At 37.5% G+C, this 15,339-nt stretch overlaps 1 protein-coding gene across 1 annotated transcript in view; it reads right to left on the reverse strand.

The window, feature by feature from the left end:
* LOC146456543 (uncharacterized) overlaps positions 1–13,506 on the reverse strand; it is a 47,681-nt gene extending 34,175 nt beyond the window's left edge. Inside the window, exons 1-25 of the mRNA XM_085092955.1 lie at positions 13,129–13,506; positions 10,559–10,624; positions 10,031–10,102; positions 9,628–9,693; positions 8,909–8,980; positions 8,153–8,221; positions 7,853–7,924; positions 7,133–7,216; positions 6,891–6,962; positions 6,183–6,254; positions 5,977–6,060; positions 5,445–5,522; positions 5,279–5,356; positions 4,964–5,044; positions 4,474–4,527; positions 4,280–4,351; positions 4,098–4,175; positions 3,860–3,937; positions 2,861–2,932; positions 2,586–2,651; positions 2,378–2,449; positions 2,194–2,265; positions 1,293–1,364; positions 532–603; positions 105–176 (exon numbers count right to left, since the gene is read on the reverse strand). Coding sequence (XP_084949081.1) covers positions 105–176; positions 532–603; positions 1,293–1,364; positions 2,194–2,265; positions 2,378–2,449; positions 2,586–2,651; positions 2,861–2,932; positions 3,860–3,937; positions 4,098–4,175; positions 4,280–4,351; positions 4,474–4,527; positions 4,964–5,044; positions 5,279–5,356; positions 5,445–5,522; positions 5,977–6,060; positions 6,183–6,254; positions 6,891–6,962; positions 7,133–7,216; positions 7,853–7,924; positions 8,153–8,221; positions 8,909–8,980; positions 9,628–9,693; positions 10,031–10,102; positions 10,559–10,624; positions 13,129–13,421 — 2,039 coding nt within the window. The 5' untranslated portion in view covers positions 13,422–13,506. The remainder of the gene's footprint in view (positions 1–104; positions 177–531; positions 604–1,292; positions 1,365–2,193; positions 2,266–2,377; positions 2,450–2,585; positions 2,652–2,860; positions 2,933–3,859; positions 3,938–4,097; positions 4,176–4,279; positions 4,352–4,473; positions 4,528–4,963; positions 5,045–5,278; positions 5,357–5,444; positions 5,523–5,976; positions 6,061–6,182; positions 6,255–6,890; positions 6,963–7,132; positions 7,217–7,852; positions 7,925–8,152; positions 8,222–8,908; positions 8,981–9,627; positions 9,694–10,030; positions 10,103–10,558; positions 10,625–13,128) is intronic.
* Between the last annotated feature and the right edge of the window lie 1,833 nt (positions 13,507–15,339).

The raw sequence follows: 15,339 nt of genomic DNA on the forward strand, positions 1-15,339 counted from the left end.
CTTGTCAATCACAGCGCGAACCCGAAGAACCGCGAAGTCTGAGGGAGTTGATATCACCTAGGGAAACGACATAATCAAGGAAAGGAGATTTCAGTGCTACTCACATGTTGTTCATTTGTTTGTTGCTGAAGTCGCCTCCAGTTGGAAGAGATGTAAGGTGGTTATACTGTAGCTTCCTAATTGAATTAGTTAAACGAGTCGCGTTAGGAACATTTATTTTAATTTATTACTATACACGAGTTTGAAACGAGATATAGTTAATATCGTCCAGTTAAAATTTATATAACCACGCCCTGACATTACATTACTAAGTGAAAGAAAAGAAGTCTATTGCAAAAGAACCAATCTGAAATTTAGCGGCAGCTATGAAGTCTATCCTTAGTCAATTGTATGAAATCGCAAACATGAAACAGTAAACATGAACAAGTTTTAATTTGGACGCTGTCTGTATGTGTGATACAAATAAAAAAGAAAATTGGAAGTAGCTTAATGTAAAGAGGAAGAAGAAGAACACCCAACACGGACACTTACAAACGACCAAAACGGTTGACCTTTGCAAACGTTCCATCTTCAATGTAAGCTATTTCGTTCTTATCTAAGTCCCTGTTTTCAAGATACAATAACAAAAAGAAAAAAAAAAACAAATGCACACTTTGGGCGTGCGTACTTGTTTGTTTAGCCAAGCAGCAGAAACTGAATAACCTATGAAACATCATACTCTCCGCTTATCATCTCCCCTCACCCCTCCCTGCAACGACAAGCGTCGAGGTAACGCAGGAAAGAAACTCAAGACACATTGCATTAATCCGGTTTACACTTTTCAACAACATTAGGGCCATTTATACGGGAGAAAATAAGACGCGTCTTAGTTTCTCCCGTATAAATGGCCCTATTAACACACCCTTTAATTTAGTGACAAATAAGAAACTAATTTGTTCCACTTTCATTTTAGCAGTAGTAGCCAAGTTAATGGGAGGGGATTGTAACGAATGATTGCTTTTTTTCCTTTTGTTTTCATTGTATAGTAAATCATCAGAAGAAAAACAAGTTTTAATTACTTTTTGAAATTTTGGGATCATCGACCTTTTAATATTAAAACAGCAAAAATATTTAGTTGAAACTCAAAAGAACCGTTTATAATTCATGTACCGTGCCGCATACCAGGTTCAGGAACCGTGCGTACACCTTGTTAATTTAAATCCATTTACGGGCTATCCTCATCTAATAAAGCCCTTTATTAGTTACGATTTCTAAGAGGACTCCTTGCCTCTTTTTATTTTCGGAGGACTTACAGTGTAGCTACATTGGCTAGGTCGCGAAAGGAAATCTTCAGGATGCGGCCAATCTTGTTTTCTCCAAGATCACTGTCAAAGAAGAACAGTAGGAAACAAAGTGAACAAAACATTTCACGTTAAATTGTTAAGTTAGCTTAAAGGGGAAGTATCACGGGAATTTTGACCTTTTACCATTAAAATGGTGCGACAACACTTTCACTTTGTTACAAAATAATTCTAGAACATCAAGAAAAGAAAATCAACTGAATTTTTGAAAGGAAGAACTCATGACCTGCTGTAGTGCACTTTGGGAAAGAAAACGCGAGAAAGTAAAAACAGTTAGCGTAACTTTTTTCAAGTTGCAGTCTATTCTGACGCGGTCCATCTGTGGTCAGACGTTCGTCGATAGTCTCAGTACACTGTGCTGATAATTTACAACAAATGTGAGCTATACTTTTAGGTTTCTGTTGATAAAAAAATCGTTTTGGAGTTTTTGATATAACATTTTCGTGATACTTCCCCTTTAAGCTGTGTCAGTTTTAACTTTTGAGCCTGCGAATAAAATCTATAAATTGTGACCGTTCAAGTGACACGTTTTTGAGGCGTGCTTATCTGTATGACTTTGTGCCAGGGGATGCTACCTTTGAGTCTATGGATAAATTGGCTGATTTAGCAACAGCACGGGAACCTCAGTTGGCAACGGCGCGTGCATTAAGAATGCCCATATATAGCCAAAATAGACTCGTGTCCAGACTATTGCGCAAGCTCTCGCGTCCTCAAATGACGTTCCCGTTCTGTTGCTAAATCAGCCTAATGAAATCCTAAACTAAAACAATCAAATGAGAGCTATGGTAATTTTTCTATTCTTATTTTGTGTTGAACCTTAAAGGGTTAAATAAGACAGTTATGAAATACTTACAGCCAAGTTAAGCTTTTAAGTCCATGAAATGCCGTGTCAGGGATGGTTCTGATCTTATTTCTCCTTAAACCTCTACAAAATTGAAGAAAATCAGTAAATATCATATTAACGTATTTTTAAATTAATCAATAACCTGTGAAAACAAACGTAACCTTAAGATCAGAGATCCGCTCCTTTTACTTACAACTGACTCAGTTTAGTCAGGTTCGTGAACTGATTCTCGTGTTTGAAGTTAAAGCGATTTCCCTCCATGTGTCTGGAATGATAAAAAGAATATGGGGTGTTACTTTAAGTTCATTTACTTATGTGACTATCTAGAAAGTGAAATAAACTAAAACTGCTCATACGTATAGTCATGTGACGTATGTGTAGTAGAAAGTTGAAGTTCTTACATGTGTTGAATGTTTTCATTGAAGGCTCCATTTTCTATGGTGACAATTTTGTTAAATGGGATATGCCTGTTTCAAAGAAAAAAAAATTCAAAGCACAATTAGTAGGCCTGTATCAGCTCAACTTCCCCTTTTTCCTGAAAAAGAGAAGGAAAACAAAGCAAGAGCTGAGAAAAATGATCTGCGGTGAGCCAAAATTACTTATTTCAAAAACCACGAAATTCACTAAAATGAAACAATAAAAATAACGAACAAGCAGAACAAATTTTTACACTTACAAATATCTTAATTTGTCTACTTCAGAAAAAGTTCCTCTCAGGATGTAAGTGATGCTGTTTTCCCGTAAATCCCTGGAAAAAAGAAAGTGAATTTAGTTTGTCGCGAGGTAAGTCTTTCTCCCTTGTTTTCATAAATGTTGGTAAAATATATACCATATTTCCCTCTAATAGGCAAAATATGGAACTATATGTAAACATTATTTCATACCTAAACGGCTCAAAAGCCTTAAGCGATGTCTGCTTCAAGGGGGTAGGTGAATGAGATAACACTTAGAGGGGGATACTGGGAATACTCCCCTCCATGCAAAGCCAAAGAGGCCTAAGCCTATGCCAAGCGTACCCTTTCCAAACCCTAAAATATATACAGTCGACTCCCTATAACTCGAACCCTCACTAACTCGAATCTCCCTCTAACTCGAACCAATTTTCTTTCCCTTCAGATCATTCTCTATATAATTTCACCCTCGATAACTCGAACTCCCGATCACTCGAACTGTTTTCAATTTCCCTTCAAGGTCCGAGTTATCGGGAGTCGACTGTATCCTATCGGACCACGAGGGCAGCTGAAGTGTATAAGATATGCAGTTTTAACGAAGGAAGAAAACGGGCCGACTTGCACAGATAGGAAATAATGATAGTTATAACACCTGCACTTCACGACACCTGAACTCATGTAAATCTACAGTTACAAGGATGTAGGCTGTTTTAGCAAGATACGCAAAATATGTAGATGTATCAACTCTATTTCAGACCCTAGTTGCTAAAGGGGGTTATTTGGCCCATGCTTTGAAGCTTTAGAAGTCTGTGAAGAGGTTCAGTTCAATTCAATTCAATTCAATTCAATTTTATTTACACTTATTACAACGAAATACAATATATTTTACAGTAAGAAAAAAATTAAACGTACAGAGCAATTTTCTTAATGATTTTACTTTGTACGGTGATGGACAAATGAACGGCTTTTAATATTGGCCAAAATCCAAGATCTCATAAACCTACAAGGTATCCACTGATGGAATTCTGCTTTTTCCCTGCAGTGCGAGAGGAAGGTAGTAAAACCTGTTCCAGTCAAGATGCCTACAAGCGACAAAAAAAATATGAAATTAACAACCTTTATCTTCTTTTAGCGGACTAGAATATGCAAAATAACCCAGAATGCTCTGATGCGTTGTTACAGCCTTTGGAAACTTTTGGAAATCAAGTCGTAAGTCTAACAAAAGTGTTTATTTTTACTTACAATACTGATAGCTTTGTTAGATTTCGAAACGTCTCCGGATGTACAGTTGAATTCACCAGCTTGTTTGCGCTGAGGAATCTAAAGGAAAAGATTTTGTAATACAGTACATATTGAAGACTGCAGTCGGTGTTACTGTAATACGTATAACAAGATTTATCAAAACAATTTCATTTCGAGCTTACAGTTCTTGTAGCTGGCTTAGCATCCAAAGGTCTTCTTCTCCAATTCCCACTATTCGATTTGAATGCAAGAACCTGAAAAACAAAGTGTCTTAGAAAATGATTTTTCAAGAACGGCAAACAGAGTGATCTGGTCAAAGACAAATATGAATTAAAAATAAAAAAATTATGATTACTAGCTATGATGCAATACATACAGCTTCTGAAGGTTTCTTGTTTTTTCAAATGGCTTGTGTTTCTCCTTCAAATCACTAAAACGTAACACAAAAAATACATAGACCTAAAACTTAAATCAACTGAAATCTAAGCTCGGCACCAAAAGTGGTGTCATATTGAGCTCGTAGTCTGACCATTGAGTCGCTATTTATCAACAAACAGTATGAATTACAACTGCCATAGGCAGGTTTCACTTGTCGGATAAAGTTTAGTTAGTTTAGTAAAATAAATTTAGTTCATGCGACACATCTCTTGCTTAGTGCTCCTACCTTTCTGTCAGTTAATTATATTTTGCAGTAGAATTTGTTGGTTCATACTTAGTGTGTTTGTATGAAAAACGATACGCTAAGCAATTCTGCGAATGCTACTAATAATAGGCTTCGACTTTGCTCACTTATTCCGTTGATGGGCAGATCTTTTAGTAATGATAAACAGCTAGGAAAAGCTTTCTGTAACCTAAGGATGGCATACCCGTGAAGATTTTCCAGATCCGGTGGGAAATCGCCCTTGTCGTAACTCGTCAGATATTCGATTTCGTTATTTTCCAAGTGCCTGAAAAAAAAAAAAAAAATGGTGTGAATAAGTCGCTTTCAAATAACGCATTTCGAACTCCACATCGTCAGGAAACCCAGTTGCTGAGGGGAAACGCCTGACCAAAAATAATTTTTGCTAAAAATAATTCTTTTATCATAGTGACATACACATAGGAACAATTTACAAGTACGCATCATGTGCTTTTGTGTAATATTATTGAAATCACTTAATTAAAAGTTAATGAATACTTACAGAAATTTCAAAGTAGGTCGCATCTCGTATGACAGAGATGGGTGCGGGAAGGTCCTTAGTCTATTATTGTTGAGCCACCTAGGAGAAATCAACCTCTTTAAGCATGCTTAGTCGTAGTTATTAACACGTTCTACTATGAATACCATAATTGCAAAACACTACTCACAAATCTTCCAAAGAGGGGAGCTTAACAAACGAGTTGAACATCACGTGACGTGTTTTTGGATCTTGTGCCATAAGAACTCTACGAGAAAAAAAGAAACATTTTAACCTCTTGGATTTATACTTATCATCCTAGACATCTTTGACGAACACTTTTTGAGGGGAAAACCCGGTTTGGACGGACTGGGAACCTCATTGTATAATGGAACTGAAAGGATCATTTAGTAGTGCAAGGTCCATTCCAGACTCAATCTGTCTCTACTCAAAGCATTAACATGGGACTTGTGAAGGGCGCGGAAAAGCTGTTAGACATTTCTAAAGGTGTACTTGTGGGGAAGCTGAATGTCAATTTTAAACCCATTATAGAGCTAGTTGAAGTACAATCAATACTTCCTGTATAGGAAGTTGTTCTCCAACCTCTTCGATTTAACTGTAAATCGCCGTACGTTTATTTCAGGCTTACACACTTCAACACATTTTAATTTCATCTGCACGTTTTCATGTAATCCTCAGGCTACACGTGCTTTGATACTCACAAACATTTTAGTTTGGGAAGATCTTGAAAAGCAGGGCTGTATCCTTCTGCGCTTATGTTTTGCAATCTGTTGCCTATAAGGTCTCTGGAACAAACATAAAATTTATTTCAATAGTTTTTTTATTCGTGCTTAACGCACAGAAAACAGACAAATCAACGATCCAACCGCGTTACAAAATCTTAAGACAAGCTAATGGAACAACTCACAAATGCAGCAACTCTGGTATTTTATAGAACACTCTGGCACCAATCAGCTCAAATTTATTGTCATGTAACTCTCTGTAGAAACAAATATCATCTTGTTACTCAAAAGCTAAACGAAGAAACTAACAACCCCGGCATTTGAAAAAAAATATCACAAGTTTAAATTGCCTACCTTGTAAGTCAAAACGAATTAGAGGGTATCGAAAAGGCTTGATCCTAGCCAATAGACCATTTCCGAGTTGCTTTGCACCTCATTATGAAAGCGAGGCTAAGTGCAAAGGTTTTATTATGAAAATTAGTTTTCATTCATATGCAAATAAAACTAATTTTCATATGAAAAGTTTTGCACTTAGCCTCGCTTTCATAGTGAGTTTCTCAGTTACTCGGAAATGGCCTATTTCTTTACGTTACGGACGAGCTAGTAAATTCCGTGCAAGGGGATGGAAATGGATTGCTTGTCGGCAACAAGATGCTTGCCCGTTGTGTGTCAGTTAAGTAATATTTTGACGCTAAAATTTGAGTGGACGAGGACAACAAGCCTAGGTGCTGGGTTGCATTTTAAGAAGGTTTAAATACGGGTTTGGATACCTTCTACATCTGATGTTTTTTCCTGGTTTGTTTGTTTGTTTGTTTGTTTGTTTTCGTTTTGGAATTTTTTAAAACTACAAAGTGATAACGATCGAACAAAATGAACGAGTGGCTGGTACTTACAATACTTGCAAGTGAATCAAATGCTGTAAAGTCTCAGACGCTATGCTGTTGATTTTGTTATTGCTCAAGTTTCTGCAAAAAAGGAACAGATTCATTCATAACGTTTCCCTTTTAAGTACAGCGTAATCATGAAATGACATTCAGCCATTAATCTTTGTACTCTATTCGGATTTACCTTTGATGTAAATGCACAAGGTGATTAAAAAAACGAAATTTATTCATAATTAAGAAGTATTACTTACAGATGTAAAAGTTGAGAGTCATTGCCAAAAAATGGTTTCAAGTTTGGATACGTAATAGTTTTTATCTCGTTATGGTCTGCTGATCTGGAAGAAAAATTGTATTTAATATAACCATGAGAATGAGTATCATTCCTATGGTCAAATTGTCAAAATTTGTTATGAGCTTGTGGCAAATTGTGATTCAGTCAAGTAGATTTTAGTAAGCTCTCGCAAGCAGGAACTCGTTTACATAGCTACTGCTATACATTAATTGAAGTATACTACTGCCTGACTTGAACTCCTATTTTGCCAGAGATTTTGTCACTTAAAAAACTCATTAATAATTCTTAAGCCCATTGACCTATCAAATGGTTGATAAAACAACCAGTGCAGAGGTTTTAAAACCCGATAAAACCTCCTCCTTATTAGTATGCGGTGTTTAATGTTTTTCTCGTATGCTAATTTCCAACGTTCACAAAAACATCATTGTTATGAACTCTCGACACAAATCACGCTTTTCCAGGAATGTTTTTGAAGCCGTTCAAAAAACTCGCCGATGTTTTACCGGGACTAAAACAACTCGGTTGCGCCTTGTGGTTTTCAATCCCGATAAAACACTGCTGCTCGTGTTCGACATGGTGGTCCGGTATAGACGGTATGATAATGTGCCTTGAAATTAAGGAACGACCTCATTACTCAGTGGAATATATTTTTTAGAGAACGAAGATACATCATACTTACAAATACTTCAAGGATTTGCAGTTGATAAATGCCGCCCCCGGAAATGTTTTCAACTTGTTCATACTTAGAGCTCTAATAAATAACAAAAACAGAATATATGTAAAAGATTTTAATCTTTTAAAATGTGTACTCCATTTGTCATATAAAAAGCACGCCGAACAAACAAGGAAATAACAGACTTCTATCATCATCGCTGCCATGGTCTCACACACAAAAAAAACATCAGCAACAGAGACAAGGGATGAAGTAGATGAGGATCAAATAAAAGAAAACAAATTTAATTAAACAAAATGTCCTTACATGTATTTCAAATATGGGAGATCAAACCACTTCTCGGGAATCCAGTCCAGTTGGTTGTCAATTAGAATTCTGCAAAAAGGCAAATCAAAACAGTCACTCAAAACTGGGTAGGCTCGATTTCCACCTCTCCCTGGGGTCCAGATTTCCTCCCAGATAAGAGACGGCAGGGGTGAGCGTGGGCTTATTTCCTCAGTTTCCTGAACAGCGGCTGGTAAACGAGCCTACTATAACGATGAATAGTCACTCGATTTTATGGGTGCTACCCGAGCCAGGGGCACTTGAAAAGTTCTCAACCCTGAGCAGACAAAGGAATTATAAGCATTGCGAACCACGTTTGTGCACTTATCCGCTAAACATGACTGGCTTTCCTGGCTTTTTGCTATGGAATTTTTACCATCTATACTGGTTTTAAAGCCGGTCTTCCAAGAATGTTTCTTTGTGTCTGTTTATCTGGAAAAACCAACTGGAATCTCAATTGTAAATTTAATCCTCGGACATTTATCGGCTGCTGTTGTGAGAGAAGTTTATCGCCTGCTGTTCTCAGTTAGCTCAAGATTAAAAAATGCGGCATTTGTTAGCCGGATGTTAACAATTTTGGCCAATTCTCAGCTATCAGCGAAACGCCATTCAGACCTTACAAGCAGGACAGGAGTTCGGCATTTTATTTCTAAAAAAATATTTTTAAGCATTATATGCTGGGGCACTCTCCTGTTCCTGACCTTTGCTAAAAATAAAATAATGGTGTTGTAAACTCACATTTTGACCAAATTCTTGGGTAAGGATGTATAGTTGTGACGCCAAAGTCTAATCTTATTGTTGTACAAATCCCTGTAAAATCAATAATATCGCCAATGAACCTTTTCAGACTTCTATGTGTAAACGTTAGCATAACTGAACTTTATTTATTTTTATTTGTTTACAAGATTCACGAAGACATTACAATACAAATAATGATCCCAAGCAAAATCAAAAACAACAACAACAACAACAACAACAACAACAACAAGAACAAAACCAAATGGAACAAATCAACAGACTATTTGTAAGGACTTGCAACTGCACAGAGACAATTCTCCAATTTCTGGGTCCGTAACGTTTAACATTTAGCTAGCCCCATTGTATCATTTATATTTCAAGACTAATTTACTCAAATTTAAAATGTCTCTAATATATAGAGGTGCTATTGTTACGTGGATAGCGCGTAAAACTTCATAAAATTATCGCGAGTTCGATTCAGTCTTGCCGTTCACCATGTGACCCTGCCTGGGCGACGATCTTAGTGTTTGCTTTTCAGACTTGCTGTTTATGATCTGTACGTGGCAGATCTTCATATGTCTTCTTGTCTCTTTATGTCTCTTTGCCTGTATTGTGAAAACACCTATGCTCTGTCGTTCTCGTGTATCTTCTAAGTATATTAGCATGCTTTATTGACGTCAGCTTGATATCACTGAAGTTGGAAGGATAAATGCACTTACAGTTCCTGCAGGGCTGTGTTGGTGGACAGATCTGGGAAATCATCCAGCTCATTCATGGCCAGATTCCTGTTTATTGACAAGAAACAGAGATCAAGCAACAGAAAATACATGACTAACTGCTTCAGCCAGTCCAGTGAATATGTAAGTTGTGTTACATCTCGGTTATTGAGATTCTCCTTTTTTCCGTTAAGAGACAATACGTGGAAGACACTGGCTCTCATTTAACGGGCTTCTTTATTATTCAATCCAATGGAATTTGTTGACTCGAAAAAAGACCTTCCACTTTCCTTTTTTTTTTGTTGCAGTGATTACGTCTTCCGTCAGGGTGACAAAAAGTTGAAAACTCCGATGGAACCAAAATTTCTGCATTTTAGCGTGTATTACTTTGTAAGTAATTACTTACAACTTCTGTAGTTGCGTCAAGTTGTGAAACGCCTCGTCTTCGATGTCTTTAAGTTGAGATTTAAGAACTTTTCTGTTGAAAAAATAAGCAAAAAATAAAATCAACTAATCCATACGATCACAGAAAGTAATCCGATCAGATTTACGTAACAATTCCTGTATATGACTGGCGGTTTCCTTTTTTGAACAACTAAACAGCAATCCTCTTGTCATACACCAATGGTAGAGATTATGGCCGTTTGCCATACGTTCAAGAATTAGTCCACAATTCTAAAACGCGTCTAGTAAATGAAATCTTTTCTCGAGAGATGCTACTCAAAACTCAAGAGACAACAACAAATAATTTTCACGAGTAAGAACGAAGAGTAAGAATAATAACCAATATTCGGTGAATGGTAGGTGCGCAATTATTAGTTATGGGCTTTCCAGATCTGTGCATTATTGATTCTAGATTTTTTTTTTTTACTTTCAGTCAATGCTTGGTTTATGTTATTTCTTATTGTCATTATTTAATATAATCAGCTCCTACATCTCTGTAAAACTTTTTGGTAGCTGTCCATTTCTGATAATCTTGATTACTTTATTTCGCACAGTCCTGGAACAAACAAAATCCAGATTATTAGCAAATGGCCATTGAGGTAAGTAGTAACTTGTTTTCAATAAGCAAACCCGAACCCCGATCGCCAAAAAGTGCGATTCGTTGCAAACAATACAACAAGAGTGTCTACCCCTATCTGCGTATGATATGCATAAAAATGGGCACGCTAGGAAGGCGGGGGAAGGGGGGGGGGGGGGGAGGGGAGGGGAGAGGGGATACCTGAGAAATTTCTATGATAGCATGAGAGGGATCCCATCCAATCATCATATTTACCCCGGAAATAGCAACCTTCCAGAAGTACGATAACATTTGGCGGTTAGGAAATACCGAATAAAAAGCTAACGGATTTCAGTGACGTAAACTGACTCTGGCAAGACAACATGTGGTGGAAGCGACTGATCTATTGGTTAAGCAAAAACCGGAAAGGACGTCTGTTTTCGCAGGCTATATCCAAAGCTGTAAGCCATTGCTAGGAATGGCAAAGTAGTTTTTGAAATGTTATGGCAGCTTCTTCCTCGATACATCAGGACGAGATTTTTTAAGTGTCAAGACAAAATGAATGACACGGACGAAAAGAGATTTTACTGGTCTTCACTCGTTCGTGACAGGAAACGGTCATTTTAATTTTTGACGAAGCCAACTACTTGAAAACCAAATTAAGGTCAGGTAAATATTTTGTATTTTTAATGAAACGCTAGTCACGTTCAACTGTGGAATGCATGCGCAGTGCTCTGAAGTCATTCCGTTGAAATTATCTGCCACGATTATTGCGCCATCACAGCCTTATCAACTAGTACATTTCCAAATGAATGAAAAGAAGCAACAACAAAAAAAAAATCAGGTGAAACAAATATTGTGGAGAACTATTGAGTAATAGGGAGTTTAAGCAGATACGACGATGACAGCGACGGGAACATCATGAAACAATAAGTTTAATGAGAAAAACATTGCGCTGCGCGTGTGTTATAAATTTTGGTACATTTCTTCGCCGTCCTAGGCAAAACAACAAAATGAATCAATTTAAGGTTTTGTGGAGAACGTGAGCACATGATGGCAAATTCTTCATTCTCTTTGTCAACTTGAACGTCGTTCCTACCAATTCTTTTCCAGGAGTAGCAAGCGTTTCTGCTGTTTGCTCGTGCGCAATTCGAAATTAGGACGGCAGCTCAACCTTATCATGTACTTGTGGCGCTTCCCAAGGATCAGCTCTGGGCCCCCTGTTGTTTTAATTTTTGTTTTGCATAAATTAAAATGAAATCCGAACAGCAAAAATGGTAGAACAAGCGAAATTGACCGAACAAGCTAAGCCGAAGTTTGACAAATGAATTTAAAAGCCTTTATTTTTTTAAGATTTGAATGAAAAAGTACACCCACATCAATAAATAAATCTCTTTCAAGAAATATGCGCGGACGATAAAAGAAAAATTATCCAAAAAGTTGAAATGTATTTTTTGCTTTTTTGTGGCTTTTTGGAGGCAGTCTGTGTAAGCTAATGCATTTTGAACTGTTTGGATACTTTAGCCGAAAACATTTTATTCTCCGAATTTACTAGCTGTTCTTGGCTTTACGAAGATGTTAGCTCACCTTTTTCGCATTTTTTAACGACGTGTTTTGCCCCTCCAGTGCTACGAAATTTTGGGCTGATATTTTAATTAGAAAGTTTAGATTTTTTTTAAAACTAAATCCGAGCTTCTGAGACGATTTACGTCTCAGAAGCTAAAAAGGTTTTCTTAAACCGTCTAGAACGTAATCATTTTGCTGGCTGTTGAAAGTAAACAGAGCGGGAAAGCTTTGTTTAGAACTGCACTAAGAATTAATGTTTGACTTTGTTCATGTTTTTGAAAACCAGTTTCCTTTATCTTAGTTTGGTTAGAAAACGTCGGATTTTATACACGGACACCCTGTACAATACATGTTTTTTTCAGTGGACAACATCCTTGACTAATCATAAAATATTTAACTAACCTTAACATAACTTAGTAAACCAACTGTCCTGCCCAAGAATGCAAAACTTTAGAAAACTTCTTCACTCGAAAATCGAATGTATCTAAGCCGAGGACCTCTCACCATACCCTCCGATACCAATATACTAAAAATTACATTTTAACTAATGATATTATAAATTAACGAGGTCGTTATAAAAATGGTGCTGATTTTTTAAATAGAGTTACAGATATTAGAAAATAAAGCAGAGTTTCGAAACGTAGTAGTTAAAAACCATGTAAAGCAATATTTACACTTATGCTCTGGATGCAAATTTGCGTCGCTTTTATTCTACATGGCGCCGTTCGCTGCGAATAGAATCCGTTGTAGAATTTATGAAACAAAATAACTTAACGGAGGCCCACTATAAAAAAAAAACATAAATAATAAATAAAATCAGTTGTTTCATGGTGGTAATCGGTACAGTTTTTCGTCTTTAGGTTTAAAGGTTAATTAAATTAAGTTATCAAGCGGCTTACGCTTAAACCGGCGGTAAACAAACTGTATAAAATACTCACAATATTCCAGGGTTACCAGAGCATTTGAGTTCCAGCTTGGAAGTATCGCACTGGCATCCCGTGCAAGCTTGTCCTGACGTCTCTGAAGACGGTCGCTTATACTGACGTCTCCCGCTGTAATAATCGTTCCAAAATCCATACCAGTCCGTGTACCCTAAAGATGGATACCTGCTAGTCCAGTAGTTATGACCAAGAAATTTTTGCGAGCCATGGTACGGAATAGCGGCGGTTTTTATAAACACAATTGCTATAACTGGAAATACTATCAGTGCTTTGCTACAAAAGGACAGCATTGTTGTGAAAGAGCACGTTTGGAGAGCAAATCTTTTAGGTTCCACGCACGTTTCATAACTTTGGTAAACATGCCAAGATTCTTGTGTTGCTATCCATAACTACAGCAAAGGTTAATGGATCTTTCGATTTCTTTTGTTGGTAACAGGTAAGCTGTCATCGCGAGTAAACAAATACCCAAATATTAGTTAAAATATTAACCCGGCCATTTACGTAGTAGTCACATTTCAGCTGTATTTTACAAATTTCGTGTGTAGTTCTCGCAGAAAAAAAAAATAGAAAAGGACATCCTGAAACTGATTTGAATGTACCATACTTTTAAATGACTTGAAATTAAAAAGTCCAATGAAGAGGCGTGAATAAAGGCAACGGCTTATCAAAAAGCATCCTGATCGACTCGCGAAGCGGCGACAACAAGTTATGGCCGAACGCCCGGGGGTGGGGGGGACTGCCATATACGTTGTATGAGCTATATGATGTGCCGCTGTGAAGGGTATGGTTTTCGGCGAGTTAACTCTTGAATAAGGAGAGGTTTGGACTACAATAGAGTATCATTTTCCGCGAAACTTATCTCGCCCCGCTTCGCTCTCGAGCTCTTTCTCCCTCCTTTTCACCCTATGCCAAACTCTGGAAGCCTGTTCCATCACAAGCTATTTTGTCATTTTAAATCCCGCTTTTTGAAGAAGTTTATTTCCCTATCGAAGGTGCCGTCCGGCGGCTCACAGCTTGAACCTGTTCCACTGATAAAATTGAACAAATGATCACTGCGCAAAATTTGAACTGCTTATATCTTTATTTTATTACTCGAATTGTTTGTGCACAACCAGCTTGATCACCTCATTACAGTGGCGACTTGAAACTGCCGAAAACGCAGGCAGAACATTCGCATTTCGAGAGGCAAAACTTAGCTGTATTTGTGACTTTATTTGTAGCTAACTACAAAGCATTCAAAAAGGGATTTGGAAATCATCTCAATGAATAATCTGCGTTGCGTAAGGCACTAGAAAGTGGAGGGAAGAGGGAAACTCGCGGCTTCCCATGCACTCCGCGCGCGCGTCCGCCAACGAGCGAGAAAAACACACAAACACGTGCAAGAACCTGCCTAGGCGCGGCGCCTTCTTGTCCAATCTGCTCACAGGAGGTAATTTGCGTGATCTTCAGTTGATCCTCACTCATGATCCCCGAAATTATTTATGTATTTATTCTTTTCTTGTTTGCGCTATGAACGTGTCCAATAAAGCTGTTAAGTTAACACATTAAAATCAAATTAGAAAGAACTTGTAGTCTAGAGGGCTTTAAATCATACGTCTGAGCTGAGATGGGGCGGTCTTTCAAATGAGATTCATTTCATGTTTTTGGTTATTTTTTTTAGTGACCGCTAATCTTCCAGTTGTGGCTGTTCATCTTAACTGAATAACGATGGTCCTCCCCCCGCGCCCCCCCCCCCCCCCCCCAACAAAATAGGACTTTTCCAAACTGGTGTTTATTGTAACCATAATGTCTGTGTGCAATGGAGCTCAATGGGAAGGACTTTGCCTTATTTTAGTATAAATCTACTAGCGTTCTACTACGAATACTGTTCTCTTATTGGCTACGCTTCTCACTGTCTATTCTGTTGTAGATAATGGGTAGAGTGAGTAGCGCGTGGCGTAACCTATTTATATCATTACTCAATGAAAACGTGAACCTGTCTTATTGTTAAGCTTTGAACAACTACTAGATTTATAATAAAACCATTAGATTATTTGCCCTCGACTTCTATGCGTGAAAGTTGATGACATTTCGAGCTCATAATCGAATTGTTTAAAAGAAATTAACCTCATCGCCTCACGAAAGAAGTATTAAATTTTAAATTATCAGTATTATACAGAATTGCCTGGGATTGGCGGTTTTCCATTCATTAAGTGGTATCACGTTTTT

The sequence above is a fragment of the Pavona decussata genome, unplaced genomic scaffold (genome assembly GCF_977016875.1).
Source record: "Pavona decussata unplaced genomic scaffold, jaPavDecu1.1 SCAFFOLD_254, whole genome shotgun sequence".
Taxonomy (NCBI): Eukaryota; Metazoa; Cnidaria; class Anthozoa; order Scleractinia; family Agariciidae; genus Pavona; species Pavona decussata.